This window comes from Rhinichthys klamathensis, unplaced genomic scaffold (assembly GCF_029890125.1).
Source record: "Rhinichthys klamathensis goyatoka isolate OS25496 unplaced genomic scaffold, OSU_Roscu_1.1 h1tg000035l_1, whole genome shotgun sequence".
Classification (NCBI taxonomy): Eukaryota; Metazoa; Chordata; class Actinopteri; order Cypriniformes; family Leuciscidae; genus Rhinichthys; species Rhinichthys klamathensis.
The window spans coordinates 2,824,470-2,846,176 of record NW_026606583.1 but is presented as its reverse complement, the minus strand read 5'-3'; the positions used below and the strand labels follow the sequence as shown (position 1 = coordinate 2,846,176).

The 21,707-nt window shown below is 37.1% G+C and overlaps 1 protein-coding gene across 1 annotated transcript in view; it reads left to right on the top strand.

Annotated features, from left to right (window-relative positions):
- The window catches only part of arid5b (AT-rich interaction domain 5B), a 119,704-nt gene that overhangs the window by 78,328 nt on the left and 19,669 nt on the right, over positions 1–21,707 (top strand). Inside the window, exons 5-8 of the mRNA XM_056245875.1 lie at positions 5,310–5,431; positions 8,609–8,816; positions 12,409–12,461; positions 14,095–14,192. Coding sequence (XP_056101850.1) covers positions 5,310–5,431; positions 8,609–8,816; positions 12,409–12,461; positions 14,095–14,192 — 481 coding nt within the window. The remainder of the gene's footprint in view (positions 1–5,309; positions 5,432–8,608; positions 8,817–12,408; positions 12,462–14,094; positions 14,193–21,707) is intronic.

Sequence of the window (21,707 nt, the reverse complement as noted above, 5' to 3'; positions counted from 1 at the left end):
TGAGACTCAGATTCAGTTCATTTAATTTGGCTTCCTCTGAAACTTCCATCCACCGCAAATGTTTCAGGTCAAAACTCTGGAGAATCCACAGATATGCTTCAAACGTATTTGCTCAAAGGAAAAAGCATGACCACAGGAATGCACAAGCAGATATTTGATCTGCGAGAGACCCCATAGTGCTCTGTAATGACTTTGGAAGAAGGTAGAGAAGCCCAGCTCGGCTTCAAAGCTCTGGCCACCCTTCAGCCCCCAGCACCAGGGTAAATGACCTGTTAAAATCCACAGAGGGAAAGTGCAGAGATTACTGGAAACAAAAGCAACTGAGTTGCTGTAATGAGCTTTTGATGTTTGTGACAACGGGAGCCGTCAGTTTAGGGGGATACAAGAAAAGAAGACATATTAAGAAAAGGTCTGCTGCTCCTTTGGATAATTGGAGCTTTGGTTTACAGGACAGTGACACAATTTATGCATTATTTGTGTATTTAAAACCATTTGGATAATATTACACTTTGGCTTATTTAACGTAAATGGTGTACGGTCACATGGAAATATACTCATTGACAAAGCTGTTGTATATAACCCTAGAATATATATATATATATATATATATATATATATATATATATATATATATATATATATATATTCTAACTACAAATTCTAGCATTCTTCTTCTGGCTAAGTAGGAACACCTAACAGCCAGTTATCTCACACTGGCCAGATATTGGCAGATTCTTAGGCCAGGCTGATATATCTGCCAATCTTGTCCCCATATTGTGTGCTAGAATAAGGGAGAGAGAGAGAGAGAGAGAGAGAGAGAGAGAGAGAGACCAACCACAGTTGTTTTGTCTCATCAGCAGGCTCAGGAATCAGGAATTTGAGAGGGAAATCCATGGAATTCTGTGGAATGGATTTAAAGCGGTCATGACATGGATTTTTCTTTTATTATTATTTTAATATGTTCCTTGAAGTTCACTTATAATGTTAATAAAAAAAATTGCACAAAAACATATATACCGGTATGTGGAAAAATGATTATTTTCAACCCTCATTCAGAGGGACAGATTCTCTGTCTGAAATGATCCGTTTTTAAAAGGGGCGGCTCCTTGTCAGTAAACGGCCATTGTTATGATTGGCTAGGAAACAGTTTCAATGCTCACTCGCTATTGCACTCGAGTAAGTGTTTTGAAAACATTACCCATATAAATTATTTGTCTTAAAGGTAGGGTATGGGATTTGCAAAACGGCCTGCAGATTTTGAAAATACACAACTCAAAAGGTCCTACCTTCTTTCCTCCAACGCTGGCCCTGACTCCACCCATTCGCGCAATCATGCATCTCCAAAACTCAGATGCGCGAGATTGCACTTACTCTCTCTCTCTCTCTCTCTGTACCGGGGCGACTTGCACTTACTGTGACTGGGTCACGAGCTTTGAGCACTAAGGGGACACGCGCACGAGGGGGAGGGGGGAATGGTACGACCGTTTGATTGACACACTGACTGTCCAATGATTGTAGGTGGTCTTGGAAATTATTGGCTGGAGTTTGAGTCCTGCCCGTTCCACAGATGATTAAATTGTTTAATTTTCATTTCAGTGCTTCTAACTCAGTGGCTGTAAGTGGGTTACGAATAGGATTTCAAGTGATTTTGAAAAAATGGTCAAAAAAGAAAGTTGCTGCTTCATCTGTCAACAAAAGTTTCTTTGCGAACTCTCCATTACACTGTGCCTCGTTTACAAAACAAAATGCATATAATACAAACATATAATTCTCAGATGTGTATTTTGACTCAGATGCGAGTATTACACTCTTAGGCCGCGTTTCCACCGCAGGAACTTTCCCCAGGAACTAGGGACTTTGGAGTGGTACTCTGTGTTTCGACCGCAGGTACCAGTGTCTAAATGAAGTTCTGGGTAAAGATTTCCCTCTCAGAAAGTCCCTGTTCGCGAGGTAGTACTTTTTCAAAAGTTCGGGAACTTTGGACTTGGGCGCTGAACATGCTGATTGGTTGAGTTCACGCAGCATTTTATTTCAACCACCATTTTTAAAAGTCTGTTGCGGTGTGTGCCGTAAGAGTTAACGCAGTCCTGCGTTACTGGACTAATTTGCCTAATCTTCAAATCGCTTTCGGTGGAAACGCAGACAGAAACAGGTCTGGGGGAAAAAGTTCCTGTGACAAATTGTTCCCAGTAATTTCGGTGGAAATGCGGCTTTATTAGTACACTGTAAAAAAATTCCACCTATCTTAAGTTCAGTTGCTGCCTTAAATTAAGTACAATCAACTTGGTTCTGCAAGTCATTTAAACTTAAATTATATTAAACTAACTTAAAAAAAAATTGTTGAATCTTGTATATATTATAAAAAAAGTTGAAAGTTGAAAAGTTGTAAAAATATAGTGATCATATAATTTTGTGTAGCTGATACAATAAATAATTCATGTAATTTATTGCTTTTCAATTTGATTATCAAATTATGGAAGACAGCATAATCCTGAGCATGAAATCAGCATATTATATTGATTTTGCAAGGATCATGTGATGAAAATTCAGCTTTGTCATCACAGAAATAAATTACATTTTAAAACATAATAAAATAGAAAGCGGTTATATAAAACATGTAATAATACCGTTTAAACATTACTGTTTTTGCTTATTTTTTATCACATAAATTCAACCTTGGTGAGCATAAGAGACTTCTTTCAAAAACATTAACAAAATCTCACTGACCCCACATTTTTTAACTCTAATGTTTATATTAAACATTAAATAAACCAATAAATTGTTATTTATATCATGAAAGTCTAAAAAAGGGGAATGGAGTGCTCATATTGGAGAGCTCAACGCGGGATAGCAAGCGTGAAGTAAAGGAGCTAATGTACTCCAGCAATCATGAGTAATACATTACTCACATGGCTGGAATTCAAATGATTGTGATGTGGGGTGGAAGCTAAAAGGGAAAGAATTGGCAAATACGAATGCAGAGTGAATTAGTCTAAGGAACAAAGGAAAAGTGACATTTAAGAGAGAAGCGGCCTCATTTCCTCAATAAACGTAAGCCGTTCCTTTGCCGAGCCCACGGATGCCTGCGCAAATGTGTTTGTCATGGCCACAGCAGCCAAGTAAACAACCTGCCTGTTGCCAAGGTGACAAAAAGGCTTCTTACATAAATGTTTATTTATGAACAAATGGACTCATTTGATGCGCCGTTTCTCTGACCCCAATGCTGCATGCGCCAAATTTGATGAAAAAAGGCGGCGTGTTGAGAAAAGAACCCAAAAATAAAATAAAATAAGCTCTTCTCCAGCTGATTAGGTAATGCTTTCTTTTCTTTTCCCAGAACAGATCATGTTGCCAGTCTGAGCTTTGTTGGAATATCAAGTGTAGTGTTGTGGCCGCAGCGTTGGGCCTCGTGTAACCTTGACAATGATTTAATCATCAGCGCACATGGAATGCAGTGCCAGCTGACCGCACTGAACCTGCGCTCGAGAGCACCTGTCCTGGTGTCAAAAGCTCCTCCTGCCTCTCGTTGCTCGGAGTTTGAACTCTTGCTTGTGGTTGTCATTTTGCAGCTGGATGCTGGTGATGCTTCGATGGCATTCATCAGGTGCACAATGGGCTTTTAGAAACTTCTGGAAATGTGAAACATTTGATTTTTCTCTGGCCCGAAAGACTGTTCACTCGGTCATCACTAGGGGTGGGCGATATAACAGATGACTTGATCAGCAGGTAGAAATTTGTCAACCCGGTAGAGTTACACTTGGTTATGCATATCATATGTGACTGTTTTTGCAAGCATTTTTCAGCCTTGCCAGTTTAAACATTCAAGCGATTTAAACCATTCAAGCTCAATACATTTTTTAAAATGAAGGTTTTTTATTAAAGACTGAAGAAACTTTAACATCCATGGAACCTTTCCATTGCACAAAAGGTTCTTTATAGTGGAAAACGGGTTATTTTCATTATTAAAATGTTCTTCACACTAAGAAAATGGTCCTTTGAAGAACTATTCACTAAAAGGTTCTTTGGGGAACCAAAAATGGTTCTTCTATGGCGTCGCTGCCAAAACCCCATTTTGGAACGTTTATTTTTAAGAGTGAAGTTGCGAAAGAAACGTAATGAGTTCCTTGCACGCTGTCTGTCAGACGGTTTTCTGTGCATATATGGTTAAACGGATGCTCTTAAATGGTCAAACGCGCTCAAAATGATGTATAAAGGACCGTTTTGGTGAGTATTAACGTAAACAGAGTTGGTTATGCCTTAAAGCAGTGGTGCCAAATCCTGGGCAAAAACCAATCGGAAGTGAGCATCCCTATGCCCTACTTACTCCGAAGGGCAGAGCTCTTGAAGTAGGGAGCACGGCACATCATGAAATGAATCGTGAGGATTCGCCATCCTGGGTCACATGACCATAAACGAATAAATAGCTTCCTTGCAGTGACCATCGCATGTTCCCTTCACTAACGGACTTGTGGAAGGGCCCTTTGTGAAGGGATTCAGTTGTTCACTTTCGTTTGGAACGTCCCTACAAATGGCGTCCCCTTCCCGAAGTGCCCCCTGAGAGGCCTTTGGAATTCCCCCTGTTCCTGGAGATCAAGGGAAGTGAAGTGGTGAAGTGGCACATGCCCCATAGGGGTAAGTTGTGCCATGTCAAACAGAAAGTTGAATTATTAGGGAATATGTGAAACAACATGAGTGAGTGAATTTTTTTCAAATAATGACAGAATATTCATTCTAGTCCTTTAAGGCTGACCCGGTTGCACCCACCTCCTCAATTTCCGCTGTTATTTTGAGCTGTGATGACGACGTATTAGGGATTTTATTCATTTGCCCTTCAGGCTTTGTTTGAGTTTTCCGCTTGTTGACACATCCTGTCATTCCGTGAATTGCTTTACCATTGCCATGTGTATTATCTAACATTCCTGCTTGGAGGCCGATATAATAATGAAAATGATTTGGAACTGATGACCAAGAATGCCTGTAACAGTGATGGAGAGCATTTTGACCTTGTCTCAGGATAATTAAGTTCTGAGTGTCATTTAATGTGTAAAAATATCCAGAATGAAGGAGGATGAAATATAATTTAAAGCAATGTAAGTCACTGGAATGACTCCAGGGATCACTTGTCAAGCAACCAATTGGTGGAACAATGTTGGCTGTAGTTTATGTGTGTCCACCACAGACATGGCTTATCCATTGTCATGTTTCCCTATTTGTGCTATAGTGCAGTGAGCAGATGTCAGGGGTCTTTATGGGCTGTGGGTGCATATGGCTGTCAGTGGCGGCTCTAACTGGTCTTCTGCTGTCCACAGCTCCCAACCTGAAGGGCCGGCCCCGGAAGAAGAAGCTCTCCATCTCCCAGCGGCGAGACTCGCAGGGGCAGAGCGGTATTGCCAAGGAGCCCAACGGCGTGGAGGGCAAGTCTCTTTTCAAGGTATTGAAATTGTGAAGATAATTATTTTCATATTATGACTAATATCTAGGCTCCCCGAATGCCAAACTTTCAACTATCAGCACAAGGTCTGGTCCACTTTGCAGAAGAAGTCTGAGCATCATGCACAGCGGTTTCTGGGAATGTTTGTGTAGAAAATATCAAAGAAATCAGAAGACACTGGCCATTTCAGCAAACCATACAATGGCTAGTATTTTAAATACAGTGCTTAACAAATTTATTAGACCATCTGTCATAATAAAGAGAAAACACAAATATTTTAGGAATCTGTCAAAAACTTGTTTAAAACTAAAATAATTATTGGCATTTATTAGGCAAATAACAAACTGAAATAACTAAATAGTCTTTTCACACATAATAACCAAAAAACGTAATATTTTGCCTTGATAACAGCTTGCATTCTTGCTGGCATTGTTTTTATGTACAATATGTTTCCACAGTCTCTGTTGGTATCGACTTACAAATAGTTTCTAGTTGTTCCCAAAGATCTATCGTTGAAAAGAAAATCCCCCACTAAATCCCAAATTTGTTCGATAGGATTCAAGTCCAGACTTTGACTTGGCCAACTGTGACTAAAGTGAATGAGATTATATATATATATATATATATATATATATATATATTGTGATCCAAATATTTAAAAAAAAGAAATCCTAAACCCTAATCCAGTTTTAGATAAATTGATAGTATATAATACTTATTAAATAAAGTAGAAAATTAGGTAAAATGAATACAAAATTAAAGTAATATACTTTAATATACTATACCATAAAAAGCAGGATAATTTTGAAAATGAAAAATAAAATATAAAATACATAAAATAATAATAAAGGTAAAAAAATAAACAAGCCTTAATATTTTTAGCTTCTAATATCATTCAGTGCAGATGCAGATAATTTCAACACATGAGCAGTGGTATTGTTCAGTACACTGGTCACAGAAATATACGGCATCCTTCATTTTCTGCATGTCTTTCAATGCAAAAAAAAAACCTTTTTGAGTTTTTTTTTAGTACAGTCTTTTTTTCTTTTTAGTTAGTTAGTTAGTTTTTAGATATGATTAGCTCAGTCTCAGTTTCAATCCATCAATCTGAAGTACTTCCCTCCTTTTCCTGTTGTTTGGCATTTAGTGTTACTGTTACTTCAGATTCCCATGTTTGACTAATGGGCTACAATTGTTTTTCTTCTTGTTATTTTATCAACCTTTGCCCTTGCATGTCATTTCCTGTCCATTCTCCTGCCAGCATGAGGGCAGTGTTTTATGGTCTTCCTCATCTGGATGAATATTTGTTCAGCAAAACAGCAGCTAATTCACTCCAGCTTTGTTGAAAACCTTAAAAACATGCAGTGATCTAAACCGGCCCTGACTCTGTTTTTTTAAGATGTGATCTAATGTTGCTCTATAGCTCATCTGCATGATTGTTTACATCATTGCAAAATGTAAACTGTATTATCGCACAGCTCTTTATATAAAGTTGGATATATAAGTATGTCCAACTTTATCTCCATACATATAGTTCACATAGCATATCTCTTACTGCTTGATCGCTTTTATCGTGGCAAAATGTGAACTATATTATTGCCCAGCTCTAATCTGCTAAATGGCATGAAGATATTAAGATATTATAAATGAAAATATTAAGGCATGATGATATTATAAACATTAACACCAAGATTTTCTCCTGTAAAGCTGCTTTGAAACAATATGTATTGTGAAAAATGCTATAAAAAATAAATTTGACTTGACCCAGGATTACCCTGGGGTGTAAATATTTAGCGTGCAAAAAAAAAAAAAAACTATTTCAAGCAGAGTAATTTGGCCTCAGTAATATAAATAAATAGTAATTAAAAACAAAGGGTTTTGTTCTGTAATAGCTCTCATATGATAGAGAACATGCACACATATACATCAAAATCCCATGTTACTTGCTTGCAGGGAGTGTTTAATTCATGGCAACATAACCTAATGCTTCAGCTTTTCATTCTTTGACTTTGTTGTATTCGTTCACATATTCCTCTGGCCTTGATAACTCCTTTTGGAAAATAAATGCTCTTGATTACCGGGAACAGATGGTTAAACAGACGTGTGTGGGCCAGCGATGACTGTAGTATGTGACAGCATGGTGAGGCCTGACACTGTAAAACTGACTCCAGAACAGTTCTCAGACACTCATTCCTGGGTCAGAACAGCTATTTCAAGAGTTTGAAAGTCCGTTGTGGTATTTAGAAAATGCACAGCATTTCTTACAGAACTGAAAACAATCAGTATGCAAACCAGTGGTTCTCAGTTAGTCACAGGTTCTGATGGGGTTTTTTTTAACAATTTGAGGAGGGGGGAAAAATCACTTTGATCTGTATTTTGGCTTGTTTTTAGTGCCATTTGAAGGTGTTTTTTTTTTTTATAATAATTTTATTCAGGAAGAACGCATTGAATTGATCAAAATTTACAGTAAAGACTTGTATTGTTACAAAAGATTTCTCTATCAAATAAATGTTCTATTTATCAAGAGAAATGAAATTTCTTTATCACGTATTCAAATATTTATCAGCACAATTGTTTTCAGCATTACTCAAAAGAAGAAATTATTCTTTTCATCTACGTCATCAAAGGAATAAATTACACACACACACACACATTATGTGTGTGTGTGTATTGTAGTAATATTACTGTTTTACTGTGATAAAAAAAAATACAGCCTTGGTAAACATAAGAGAAAAATCTTACCGACCCCAAACGGCAGTGTAAATCAAAATCTTGAATTAAGTTTATTCATTTTGACCCCAGTGGCAAATTGTTAAGCATAAATCTAACAATAATTAGTGGTGTTAGCAAAAACAATAAATAAGTGATGACAACTTATCCTGTTTTAAGAATTTGTTCATAATGTTACTGGACAAAACAACAAGACAGTAGCCTAATACTGATTAAGAAAATTATTATTTTTTCTAATGATGAAGCAAAAAAAAAAAAGATTAATTCAAAATCACTGATTCAATCACTAATAAAACTCTGAGAGCCACCGATGTACATTAAAAGATGTATTATCTTTTTATATTTATTTTAATGCAGGTCTGAAGTAGATCTGATGTTATCCACCTAGACAGACCAAGCTTCCTTTTTAATATTCTTAACTATTTATTTTTGCTATGTGATGTTTAGATGAAGGTGGACACAAAATCAGGACTGCCCAAGCCCAGAAACAACAGTGGCAGCAGTTGGAAAAAAGTGCCGTCCGAGGACAAGCCAAAGGTTGAAGGAGGTGAGGAGTGCCGGACAGATGAGCAGGCCTTCCTGGTGGCACTGTATAAGTACATGAAAGAGAGGAAAACTCCCATCGAGAGGATACCGTACCTGGGCTTCAAACAGAGTGAGTACAGATTCTTAACCAGAGCTCTGAAGATCTCAAGTGCTAGTTTTATCATCAACCTCAGAGCCAAATTGAAAAAAATGTGTGTGCCATTTACGGTCACTTGTTCAAGGGGGAAATTGATGCTATTTCAAAAAGTCAAGAATGCTGGAAGTATCTGTTTCCAAAAAAAGAAAAGAAAAAAAAGCTCATTCTGTCATCTTAGCCTCATAAGGGTCATTCCAAACCTGATCTTCTTTCTTTCGTGAAACACAAAAGGATATCTTGATTTTGCATACAAGATGGATGGTGATTTATACAGTCAAGCTGTTTACCGAAGCTTTCAGATCTCATTTGCAGTCACGTGGCATGCGAGAACCGATGGCATTTGCTGTTTATAATGCTGATTTTGTGTCATCGAAGAAAAAAACAATATGGTTTGGAAAGACTTTAGGGTGTGAGAAAATGTCTTTAAGATTATGTGTCCTTCCAGTTCACACTAAACACCCTGCAGTGTTCGCAGTGGCCCAAAACAGAAAAAAACTGTGATTTATATTTCAAAGTTGCAAAGTAGGTCAACACAACTTGAAAAAACATATATATACAATTATTCCCAGGCAGCTCTGCGGATCGCTTTAATGTAACATATCCAGCTCTGACCTGCAGTACACAGTGTGAATAAACAAGTAGCTTAACGCTCAACTCGAATAAAGTATGCAAGCAATCTGTTACTATTTAAATGCAGACAGCAGAGATATTATTATTTATAATCTTTCCCCTTTACTTTCAACACTGTTGTCAGTCAAAAACATTACATTTCCGCATAGAAATATGCACATGCCACATCCAGCCTGCATCTCGATGTATTCATGACTACTCATATCACTAAATAATAGCTCTGTTCCAAAACCTAGTCAGCTGCCTTAAACACACAATTATCCTGACTTCTAAAATAGGCAATCCCAGAATGCATTGCGCATTCAATGAAAAAGAACAAAAATTATTTAAGGTAGCAGATAGAGTCAAGAGAAATATCACTTAGTATCAATGAATACTGCAAATACGCATTAAAAATAGCTCAGGCTGATGTATTATGTATTATATATTATCTCTGCTTGAGTGTTGCATCATTAGCTTAGCGACATGCTAACACCAATCTCCATTGGAAATAACTTCGAGCTGGTAAAGCGCTATTTGTGGGGTTTCATTTCAATTATCTTGGTGCCAGCAAGGCACCTTATTACGTTATGGAATAAATCTGTTGGCTGACTGAAAGCCTATTATTTGAGTTTTATATAGAAGGATCATTTGCTGTTATCCATGATCAAATAGGGACATATTTGACCTACGTCAAGATGCACACATGAGTGTAGGAGTCTCTGCGTGAGCCGGAGAGCAGAAGAGACGTACTCTGCCATGTTCTTACTCACACTACAGATGCTCGTCATTAGGCTATAAACCTTTTTTTACCCTCATATATTGTGACACATACTTTTTTGTGGAGGGTGATTCATACTTCTATGAAAGCAGTGAATCGGGCATCAATTTTCTGGCTTAAAAGTGTTTGAGATCTGACAAACAATGTGTTGAAGTGTTAATATATATAGCTTTGTGTCATCTCAAGCTGAATTAAAAGAATTGTTCACTCCCAAAACTTCTCTTATTCTTCTGTTAAATCTGTCATTAATAAACACTGATCAACGCACATACACAGAGCACATGAAATATAAGAACAAATTAATTGGTTTTCGCACATCAAGCAAGCACTTTTAAGCTTCCACATACCATATTTGATGCGCTCTATGTATGTGTTGATCAATGCTTATATGAATAATAGCCTAAATTGTCCAAAGAGACACAATCGCTTTATAAGACTTTAAACTGCTTGATTCAAATGCAGTTATTTTATAATCTCTTTATGAAATTTTTGATGTGTGCAAGTTCTTGATGGACAGAAGTCTGTCAGGTTTCATTAAAAATATCTTTAATTTATGTTTCAAAGATGAACGAAGATCATTTGGTTTGGAATGACATGAGGATGATTAAATGACAGAATTTTCATTTTGGAAAATTAGCTAACCCGTTAATACATTTTAAGAGATGTTGGGAGATAATTATGCCTTCAGAAAGGTAACAAGAGTTGATTTTAACAGGGTTGACAAAAAAAAAAAAGGTAACAGGGTTACTGTATGATAACTGTGTAAAATCTAAACATATATAGAGAGACATAACAACGACAAAAATCGCATAAAGAAAGGAAATGCCAGTGGGGACAAGCCAAGAAAATAAACCTATATTGGTTTTAAGATACTAATATTTGGAATTTAGGGGTATAAACGATGCAAAGTTGTCCCTTTAAGGGGAACTGCCCCCAGTGACAAGCTCTTTTTTTGCAAAAAAAAAAAATTCCTAGCAGAATTTGTACTTCTGCTGATGTATCAAAGTGCCAGAGAGCAGCTCTCGGCTATAAGTTTAATGTCATACAGCTGACTTAAAAACAACTCGCCCCGTAACACGACAGTCCATCAGAAGTAGCTATTGGGAGGAGGCAAAAATCAATATGGCCCCATATGAGGACAGAAAAACACCGCTCTCACTCTGACGAATGCCGTGGCTTTGTGTTCGCGGCGATTGAATCTTGATTGATTAGTCCGCCAGCAGCAAAATCTCTCATTAATTTCTGCTGTGCCTTATTCATAAATGTGGCACAGCTCTGCTTCATTAAACTGACACAAATTTATTTAGTTTTCATTCTCGCTCACTCTCTAAGAGGGCCCCTGCCTAGCATTAGCATTCATGTGACGAAAATTAAATGACAGGGAATGGATTGTCGACAAGCGTTTCAAGTTTTTTATTCAAGTTTTCTTTATACTGCACAGTATACACTTTATATGCAGTCTACTATTATTTAAAAGTTGGTATTGAAAAAGTAGGCATTATTATATATATACTGCATACAATTTTTATATGTAGCTATACAGCAAATTACTAAATGGCAAATCTCAAAAGCTTAATTGTTTATATCATTGTTATTGCCCAGCTCTAATCTGGATTTCTGGACTCTAATATGGACTTAACATCAGGATTTTCTGTAAAGCTGCTTTGAAACTGTGCATTGTGAAAAGCGTTATATAAAAAAAATTGACTTGACTTGAACTGCCTATTATACAGTAATGTTACATAGACGCCACATGATTCATTATTTTTGTCTGTGAGTGGCATCCAATTATCATCTACAAAATGAAACAATATTTTGCCCTTTTTAATTTAATTTAGTGTAAAAATGTTGGGCAGTCTGATCAAATAATGAGTAAAAAAGAGAAAATTACTTCCAGTCCAACGACCACACTGGAAATGGAACGTCAAGTTGAAAGTTTACTGCATTGCATTGTGGGATACATCAGTGCATACTGAATACTGCACATTTTTACATATAGTAGAACATCCGGGTGTTTTTCCGTGTATGGGAAAATTCTCTTACCATGCGCACTGTACACTGCTGATGCCATACTAAGAATAGTATAGTAGTATGCTATTCCGAATACGGCCTATACGAACATTTCCTTCTGCTCTCCTGTGGAACTAATCGTCATCCTTGTTATCCTTCTTACAGTAAACCTTTGGACTATGTTTCAAGCGGCTCAGAAACTGGGAGGATACGAGGTGGTGAGTGTTTACACAATTTGTTTGAAATCCAGTGCCTTTGGCAGCACGCTTTTTCCTTTGGCTCTGAAAGATTCCAAAAAAAAAAAAAAATAATCAAGAGTTTAGTTTTTTTCCAGCCTGCCATGTAATGTGTGTTTACTAGACTCTGGCCTGGATGCGGAACTCTCTCACATCCAAATTTGGCCAGAGCGCTCGCAGTTGTTATAAAATCTACAAGTGGAAAACACGTGTAACCCTTTTGCGGTGGAGGAAATTGGTTGGGGCCTGTTCACTACCCATGTTGAGGCTCTTAAGGGACCATTATTGTGCAACAAGCGAACTGCACAATAAAGGGAATTCGCTTGGCAGCTTATCTGACATCTGCTCTGCTAAAATATGGTGAAAACATTAAAGTCCCTTCTATGTGACCAGCTATTCAATATTTTCAGCAGCTCTGTACTCATTCATCAACTCTGAAGTTATTTAGATTAAAAGCAGACAGGAAGTCACTTCTCACTCCTTTGCTCTTTTCATCCGATGTATTGATACGGCTTCTCGCTTTTTCTTTGTCTTTTTTTTAAGCGAACAGTCATTTTTTTTGTCCTTTGGCTGCCTGGATTCTCTTTGCCACAGAATGCTTGGCTTTAAATGCAACTGACATCTGTAATAAAAATCATTGTGCAGGAGTCGTCATGATGTCATTGGAAACATTTATATTGCACAAAAAGATCTTCTCCTGGGGTTGAACTGTACTTTAATACAGGTTTAATACCGCAACTGTACCCCAGACCCGAAACCTGCCTCGTACACAATGGCGATGGGAAAACAAACAGCAGTCAAGGGCTATTATGACTGAGGGAGTTTAGAGAAGGCAGCAGAGGCCATAGGGGCGATTCTGTTCTCATGCTGTCAAAACTGCAAGCGCTTCATTAAACGCCGTAGGAGACAGCAGATGCCCTACTCAGCGAGTCAAGTTACCGAAGGAAAGTACAGCTCATGGTCAACGATATTTTAATTGAAATAAAATGCGTTTCTTCAATCGAATGGATTGTAGTGATTAGGTCTCCGTGGACATCGGGTCACACTGTATTCTGGAACACTCTGAGAATATGTTGTAAGTCTGTGGTGAATATATTGGCCCGGGCGACTAAATTGCACATGCATTAATTCCCCAGCACTTGATGCATGTGGTTTTCCACGGAATGCATTTTATTGAGAGAGTCAGCCATTAGCTGAGGGAAACGGCCATTAAAAATCTTTTAACCCTCGTACACTGAATGCACTAAAGGTCTCTCATGAATATGAATCGCTGTGTATGTGAATTATGTTAATCTGGACCGTGTTTTCTTTTTTTTCTCTTTAGTTAAGAGTGCGCATACATCAATTTCAATTCAAAAACTCAATATCTAATGACCTTGCATGGGACATCATGCGCTCAGTGTCATTTATAATATAAAGCTTAAGGGATCTGTTTAATATGCATCAAGTGGCCTTCTTATTTTCATCACTCAACGATAAAGAAAGCCCAGCATACATGTTGAATGCATGAATAGTGGAATGCTAATGTCTGTGTTTATTTCATTTCTGCTCCATGCACACATCCATTACATGAACGTCTTTGTCTCTCATAATGGACTCCCCCTTCCCATTGCAGATCACAGCGCGACGCCAGTGGAAAAATGTATATGATGAACTGGGCGGCAACCCGGGAAGCACTAGCGCCGCCACGTGCACACGGAGACACTACGAGAGGTATGTCTTATTTCCTCATTAGCCAGCTCAGATTGCATTTTCTGTGCCCATTTTGGGCGGAATCTGCAGAATTTGGTGGAATTGATTTGAATATGGTAATATGTGTTAAACGATGCTGAGAGTATTAAAGTTCTATTGGTAGCTGAAAGAATGATTAGACAAAACAATACAATTAGGGAGGCATGTGTGGCAATTCTGCGGAAATCTGCTGACTTTTCTGTGAAATTCTGTGTGGGTCTGCTCTTTTAGTATGCTTATGCATGATAGGATGTGCCCATTAAAAAACATGCACTGACACTGTTGATTTTATTATTTACACCCCATATTATTTGCAGCCCTGCATGAAAGCTGTGCCTGCAGAATTAGCTCAGCAGATTTGGAACACCCAAGTTATCATTTTTATAAGTTTAATCACTTTGTCCTACTTAACTTTTTTTTAAATCTCTGGTTCCCTTGACTTAAGGATCCAGAACAATGAGACCGTGAATAATAAATGATTCGTTTAAGGCATTGATTTGGTACAATATGTTACCACAAATCCAGCATAATATAAGTACCCAGCAGTATATTACACCAAACTAGTGATGCACTGAAATTATTTTTTTTACAGAAACCTTGGAACCGAAATTAAAGTTTTAGCCGAAAGTTTTTGTTGTATATATAAACATTTAAATTGCACATAATGCAGTTTATATAGTATATTTTTTCATATGAAAAGTAACAAAGCTTATTGCGATTATTGGATGGTAGGTGGCTAAGCGCCAATTCTGTCCAATGATTCTAGGTGGTCTTGGAAATGATTGGCTTGAGTTTTTCGAGTTCTGCCCGTTCCACAGATGATTAAATTGCTTAATTTTCATTTCAGTGCTTCTAACACTGTAAGAAAATCACATACCCGACCTTTAAACATAACCGTTTCAATGATTTTGGCCCTCTGAAACAAAACAAAAAATTCAGGTCAAATATTTTTGGTTGCTGGAATATTGGTGAATCACTACACCAAACCAATGAATGTTTCCATACAGTGTCTCTATAATTGTGTTCATTTACGGATGTACTGACATAGGGCTTAGTGAGCAACGGAAAAAAAGGACTGCTACTCTTTATTTACTCATGGAGTGACAAAGAAACATGGAGTAATGGATATATATGTATATAAATACATAATATAAAAATCAGGGGTGTTACCTCCAAGGAGGAGGCAAGGGAGGCAGTGTCTCCTTAAAAAAACTGTATGAGAAAATTATCGATATTACAAACATAAAACAACCAAATATTACTAAATAAATAATTTTAACACTGTCCAACAGCGACACTCGCAGGTAAAGTTACAGCGAGAGTCTGCATCTCTCTTGCCTCCCCTGAGCCCATTGACTTTTAACAGACGCGTGCACTGGGTTTGATGGGGAGTAATTAAGAATGAATGGGGGAAAGTCACATGAGAGGAGGCAATGCCTCCATCATGCTATGATTGGACATGATCGTTTAGGATTGGATATGATTGGTTCGTGAGATAAATATCTCCTCTTGTTTTCGTGCACGTTCGCGAATTGGTCTGAATGAAGAAAATGATGGCGTTAATGGGAAGACTAATTAAAAAATAAACGACTCACCCACTTAGATATCACTGCTTTGTGTCACGTCAAAATCAAACTTGAAATGGCCTGAACACATGATGACTGTTTAGTGAGCATTCAGCCTGGGGAAATTAAAGGTACATCTTCATGTCTGTGAACAGTGTTTACTGAGATCAGTTCACAAATAAAATATATTGTTAGTGGTGCTTGCCAAAGGCAAGGTATTAAATTGTTACTGCCTTTAGTTATTATTTTGGATTTTTTATTAAATGTTAAAATGCATAAAAACACTAACTTGATGAGATGTATACTTGGTATTAAATAGAAAATTAATTACATAGTGTAAATATGCAAAATATAATTGTATCTGGTCTCTCTTTTTTATATAATGTTTATTTAATCAGGAAAAAGTGACAACATGTAACAGGGGCATAAATATTTGATATATAAAATTTTTTTTTTAAACTGAGGACCTCCTCATTTTAAAACACAACTGCACTCCTATATATATATATATATATATATATATACAGTATATATGCATTTATATATATAGCCTATATAATAGCCTATAATAATCATACTAATTTCATTTTATATAGAAAATATGTATATATATATATTATATATATATATATATATATATACATATTTTCTATATAAAATGAAATTAGTATGATTATTACTATAAATAAATCAAATTAAACAGATAAAAAATGACTCATATGGTGATATAAGACAGTGGTCATGCTTGTGTTTGTGAGCTACTGTTTGAAATGCTGCTTGTAGGGCAGGTTTTGGCATGGATTTGTGCTTATTCTTAAAGGTCCGGAGGCAGGAGGAGACACTGTTATTGTATTTGCTCTGAAAGCTATCCAGTTTGACCTTTAAGGTTTGTGTGACATGTCTCTTTCTTCCGTCTGGCTCATCGAGGGCTTTAGTGGGGCCCGGGCAGGTGGAGTTGGCAGGGATTGTGGTCCTGGCAGCGTTCCACCTTCAAACTTAGTGCTGAGTCAATAGCCACCAATAATGTATCTGTTCAATGAATAATAGGCTGCCAAAATTCGATGTTATAACCTTGATCAAACAGTCAGGGATGTGCTGATGTGTCTACTTGTGCAGCTGCTACCAAGAGTAATTAATTAAATTAATTCGCCCAGCAAATGAAGCCATTCTGTACGTGGTTTGCGAGTGAAAGGCCGTTCAAGCCGCAGTGACGCACGGCATTATCTGCGGCCGCTTCCCTGGCTCGTCTTCGGTTTCGGGCCTCGGGACGAGCAACCTATTGTTCGGCTACAAGCTCTGCTCATTGGAGCCCAGCTCAAGTGGCTTTTCATGGGAGTCCTTTTGCAGGGCCAATGCCAAGTGCAGCCCTGCACACAGATGGGATGTCGGGATTTTTTTCTTTTTTTTTATGAGTTACCTCACTCCTGCAAAACAAGCCGAACATTCCTTGATCGTGTGTGTGTGTGTGTGTGTGTGTGTGTGTGTGTGTGTGTGTGTGTGTGTGTGTGTGTGTGTGTGTGTGTGTGTGTGTGTGTGTGTGTGCGTGTGTGTGTGAGTGTCTTTCTTTTCCTCCCTCCCTACTCAGGGTAAATGATAAGTTCTTAAAAGATTTCTGTTAAGCACTTCCCCACCCTTTGAAGGGCAGCCGACTGAACTGACTTTGTGTGGAATTACTCATCTTAGAAAGAAGGCACTTTAAAGAAAGCTTGCAAAGTCATGAATGAGGCATGGAGATGGATTCCGATCATGTGGTGCATGGCTGTAACTCAGTACTATCAATGAAAATCAATATCTAAAGGAATAGCTCATCCAAAAATCCTGTCATTTTCTCCCCCATGTCATTCCAAGCCTGTATGACTTTTTTCTTTCGATGGTACACAGAAGGAGAAATGTTGAAGAATGTACTGGTTTTTACATATAATGAAAGTGAATGGAAACGAGATGTTATGCTCCAGAAAATGCCAAAAAAAAAGGGTTACAATTTAAAAAATCATATGACAGCTTTGAGAGCTAAAAAAGATTCCATTGACGTTAACAAGTCATCATTGAATTACAACATCATTTCTGCCTATTCCTCAGAAGACTTGAAATATAGAGCATGTGTTTTATGGACGATTTTATGATGCGTTTTTGGCAATTTTGTCATTCATTTTTATTGTATGAAGAAATAAAGTTGTACGAGTTTGAAACAGCTTAAGGGCGAGTAAATAGGGTGAGCGTTCTCCAACTGCTGCTAATGATATTTACTGTATTATGCGATTAGCTTTTGGCTTCTATGTTTGTTGTGGGGGAAGAGAATCAAATGTAGATTACAAATTAGGTCATAAAATATGACATCAATAACCTTGAGAGAGACTGCAGCATTCCACCCCCCCCTCCCCTCTGCCTTTTAATTATATAGGTCAGTGGCACTGATCAATCTGGCCCATGCTTATTTATTTAATCCTTCTCTTCCCAGAGAGAGAGAGAGATCTTTGTTCCAAAAATGTTCTGCTTATGAATGCCTCTGCAGATAACAGCATTCCATAAACCTTGTCATGCAACTTTAGTCCCTCTATCGCTGAGGTTTGTTTTGTTGCCGTGTGTCTTTTTAAAAAAAAAAGCTCTACAGATATTTCTCGATGCACTCGGCTCATGCAGAAATAACCAATTCAGGATTCATCCAGATTTGCATAATGTTTGAATAATATTTGCAGTGCCGTGTACAAATATTATCTTACAATATAAAAAATGACTGATAGGTGCATTCATTGCCTCGAAATGGAATGCTAACCTGCTAGTTACTGAATACCTTTCAGTAAATACTGTATACTGCATACAATGTGAATGCATTATGCAACAAAGAATGTTTGGTAACACTTTACAATAAGATACGTTAGTTAACTACCTTAGTTAACATGAACTACGAATGCACAATACTTCTTCAGCATTTATTAATCGTATATTAATTTCAACATTTACTAATACATTATTAAAATCAAATGTTGTATTTGTTAACATTAGTTAATGCACTGTGAAGTAACATGAACAAACAATGAACGGCTGTATTTTTACTGTCTAACAAATGTATTGCTCATTGTTAGCTCATGTTAGTAAATACATTAACTAATGTATAATGAACCTTATTGCAAAGTTTTAAACAGCATATCATGTTGCATATATTTAACATAACGAATGTCATCTGATGGTTATATTGGAAATAAAATGATCTATTATTATTATTATTATTATGGAAATTCAATTTTGTGTAACATTTGTGACATTTTACGGTATTGCAAATTTGGTCAAATTCCATGCATAGAGAAAATGTGCACATTTGTAATCTCCATTTGGTAGAAATACAGTATAAGTAGTACCCGTATGTTAGTATGCTATTCCAAACATAGCTGTTGCATTGTGGGATTTATAGTACAATGCAAGAACCTGGCAGTTCTTGATTATTGATTTTTGTATCCCCCCTAGAATTAATGTTTGCTCTAAATTCAACCAAGTCACGCTTCACAGAACTCATCCTTGAACCTCTAGCCAGTATGACAGATTTTAATGCAAGCCCTTTAAGTGAAGTTTAATGATCTGGCTTTGAAGGAAGGCTTTTTCCCAGGGAGGATTGCATCAGCTGTTTTTGTCCCCTGAGAGATCGCCGCTTCATTTGAGACTGCAGCTGTAGTAAACAATAGCAGTATGCATTTATTATCAAATCATTAGCAAATGCACTGCATTATCCAGCAATATCTCTGCTACGAGTTCTCTTAAATGTCAGATGATAACGATTTGGGTTCTTAGAAATGCCACTCATTGATCCATATCTATTTATGATTAGCCGTTTATCTGTATTTACAGCATTTGCCAGTATTTACCAAGTGGGAAGGAGTGTTGGTGTGACATTGTGGTTGTGAAAGCTGACAAAACCTAATTAAATCCCTGATTGATCTAATTAGTTTATCATCGCAATTTGCATGTCGATTTACAGGCTCATTTGCCCTGCTAAGATTCCATCGTGTTCTTTCTTTAACAAGACATGTGACAGTTTCAACCAGCACCGGTCCGTTCGTTGTCAGCAAAAATGTTTGTCAATTAAGATAATACTCTTAGGTACTTTATAACAAAAAATTGCATTTTAAAATATTATTCGATGATTCTATACAGGAGGGCTGTCTCGCTAAAAGTGATCAGTTGACTTAACTTAAAAAAATGCGTAATGGCGTTCACATAACTTAATTTTTTCAATTATGCATGAAGTTTATTACTTAAAATTTTTAAGGCAACTGGTTTCCTCACTTTTTTAAGTTAAGTCAACTGATCACTTTTTACAGTGTAGAATATTGACAGAATTTCTTTTTAAAAACATACTGTTCTTATTGTATTTATTTGTTCATTACTAACTCATTTACTGTTTTCCTGAATAATTACTAATCAGTCGATTATTTTAACAATGAATCGAGTAATTGGATCATATTTGAACAATAGCCTTTAAAATATATTAACAATAAGGCAATAATAATTGGTTCAAATATTTTCATTTGCTTTTATTAAAAAGCACTGTTAAAATACATAATGCAATATGCATAATATAAGCATAATCAACTAAAGTACATATTATACATGCCTGCAGAGGACGCCAATGGCCTTGTGATTGTTGTTGTTACACTTTATAGCAGACCGGTTAATCAACATGGGTATATTGCAATCGTCTAAGTTAAATAATATAAATATGAATATCAATACATTTTAAATGAAGTGTGTTCGATAGCTTATCGGTTTTGCTGTTGTATTAGAAGAATTGGTCAAATGTATATCAAGAAAAAATGAAAAGGTGCTTCCCAGTACAACAGAGCAGAAATAGAAACCATACTATTATCAAACTTGTTGCTTGTCATGGTCGTGGCTGGCTAGGACACAAACAAAAGATGGCTTTTATTGCTTGTCACTTTATTGTCAGCTGAAATTTCTCTTAAAGACATTGACAACAAAGTTTGTAAAGTCTGCCATATTAGACATGTCTTAAGGTTTGTCCTGTACTGCTGCACTCTCCGTTTCCCCGAGTATTTATAATGTGGAGTTTAAAAGCTTTTTTTAAGGCTTTGTTTTGGAACAACCACCATGTTGATGTAGTTTCTTTATCCATGTATGGCTTATTTATGCTTTATCACTTCACATTGTGCTGAGAGAATAAGTGCTGTGTTTATCTTGGGCTAAAGATTGAGCGGCGTTCAAGCTCGGGCCTCTAATTTAATGTCTTTAAATCACTACCCAGGAATGTGGCTGTCATTTCAGCCGCATCACAGAACCAATTCCAACAATCAAATATTTTTGCAGGGAGGATGTCTCTGTACAAACCACATACACTACAAAAACACGGGCTCTCATTGCGCATTATTTAGAACGTTTAATAATTAAAGCTGGCTTTTGAACGTTAATGGGTTTTAGCCTGAAGGGAGTGAGTGAGGTAATTTAAGGTCTAAAGGCCAGGAATGACAAAAGGCCTGCTTTGGCGTTCCTTCCCCTCACTGTTTAACTGTGTGAATCTGGATTAGTTCAAGGGTCGACTTCTCAACAAAACCTTTCAGGCGTCCTGCGTAGCTTGGGCAACAATGTCTTTTTCTCTCTCACACACACACAGCTTACATTCTCTCTCTCAGTCTGCCTTTATGATTAATTCACAGTTTTACCCTCCGGAGAAAAGCAGAAAAAGTTCAAATTATTATCCCTTCAATCCCAGCTCGTACAGATGCGATTATGAGCGTGCTGGTTTTAGGTTGGTTTTCTCGGCCGTAACCTCGATTATGTCCGATAACAGGCCTCCGGTTGTTTGTTTAACGTCCGTTTGTCATTGGAAACCTGCTGAACTGCCATCTAGCTGACTGTGTGTGTCGTCTACTACGGCTGTGGTCGGAATTTACGGTTCGTGGCATTTCGACAAGCACTCATTAGG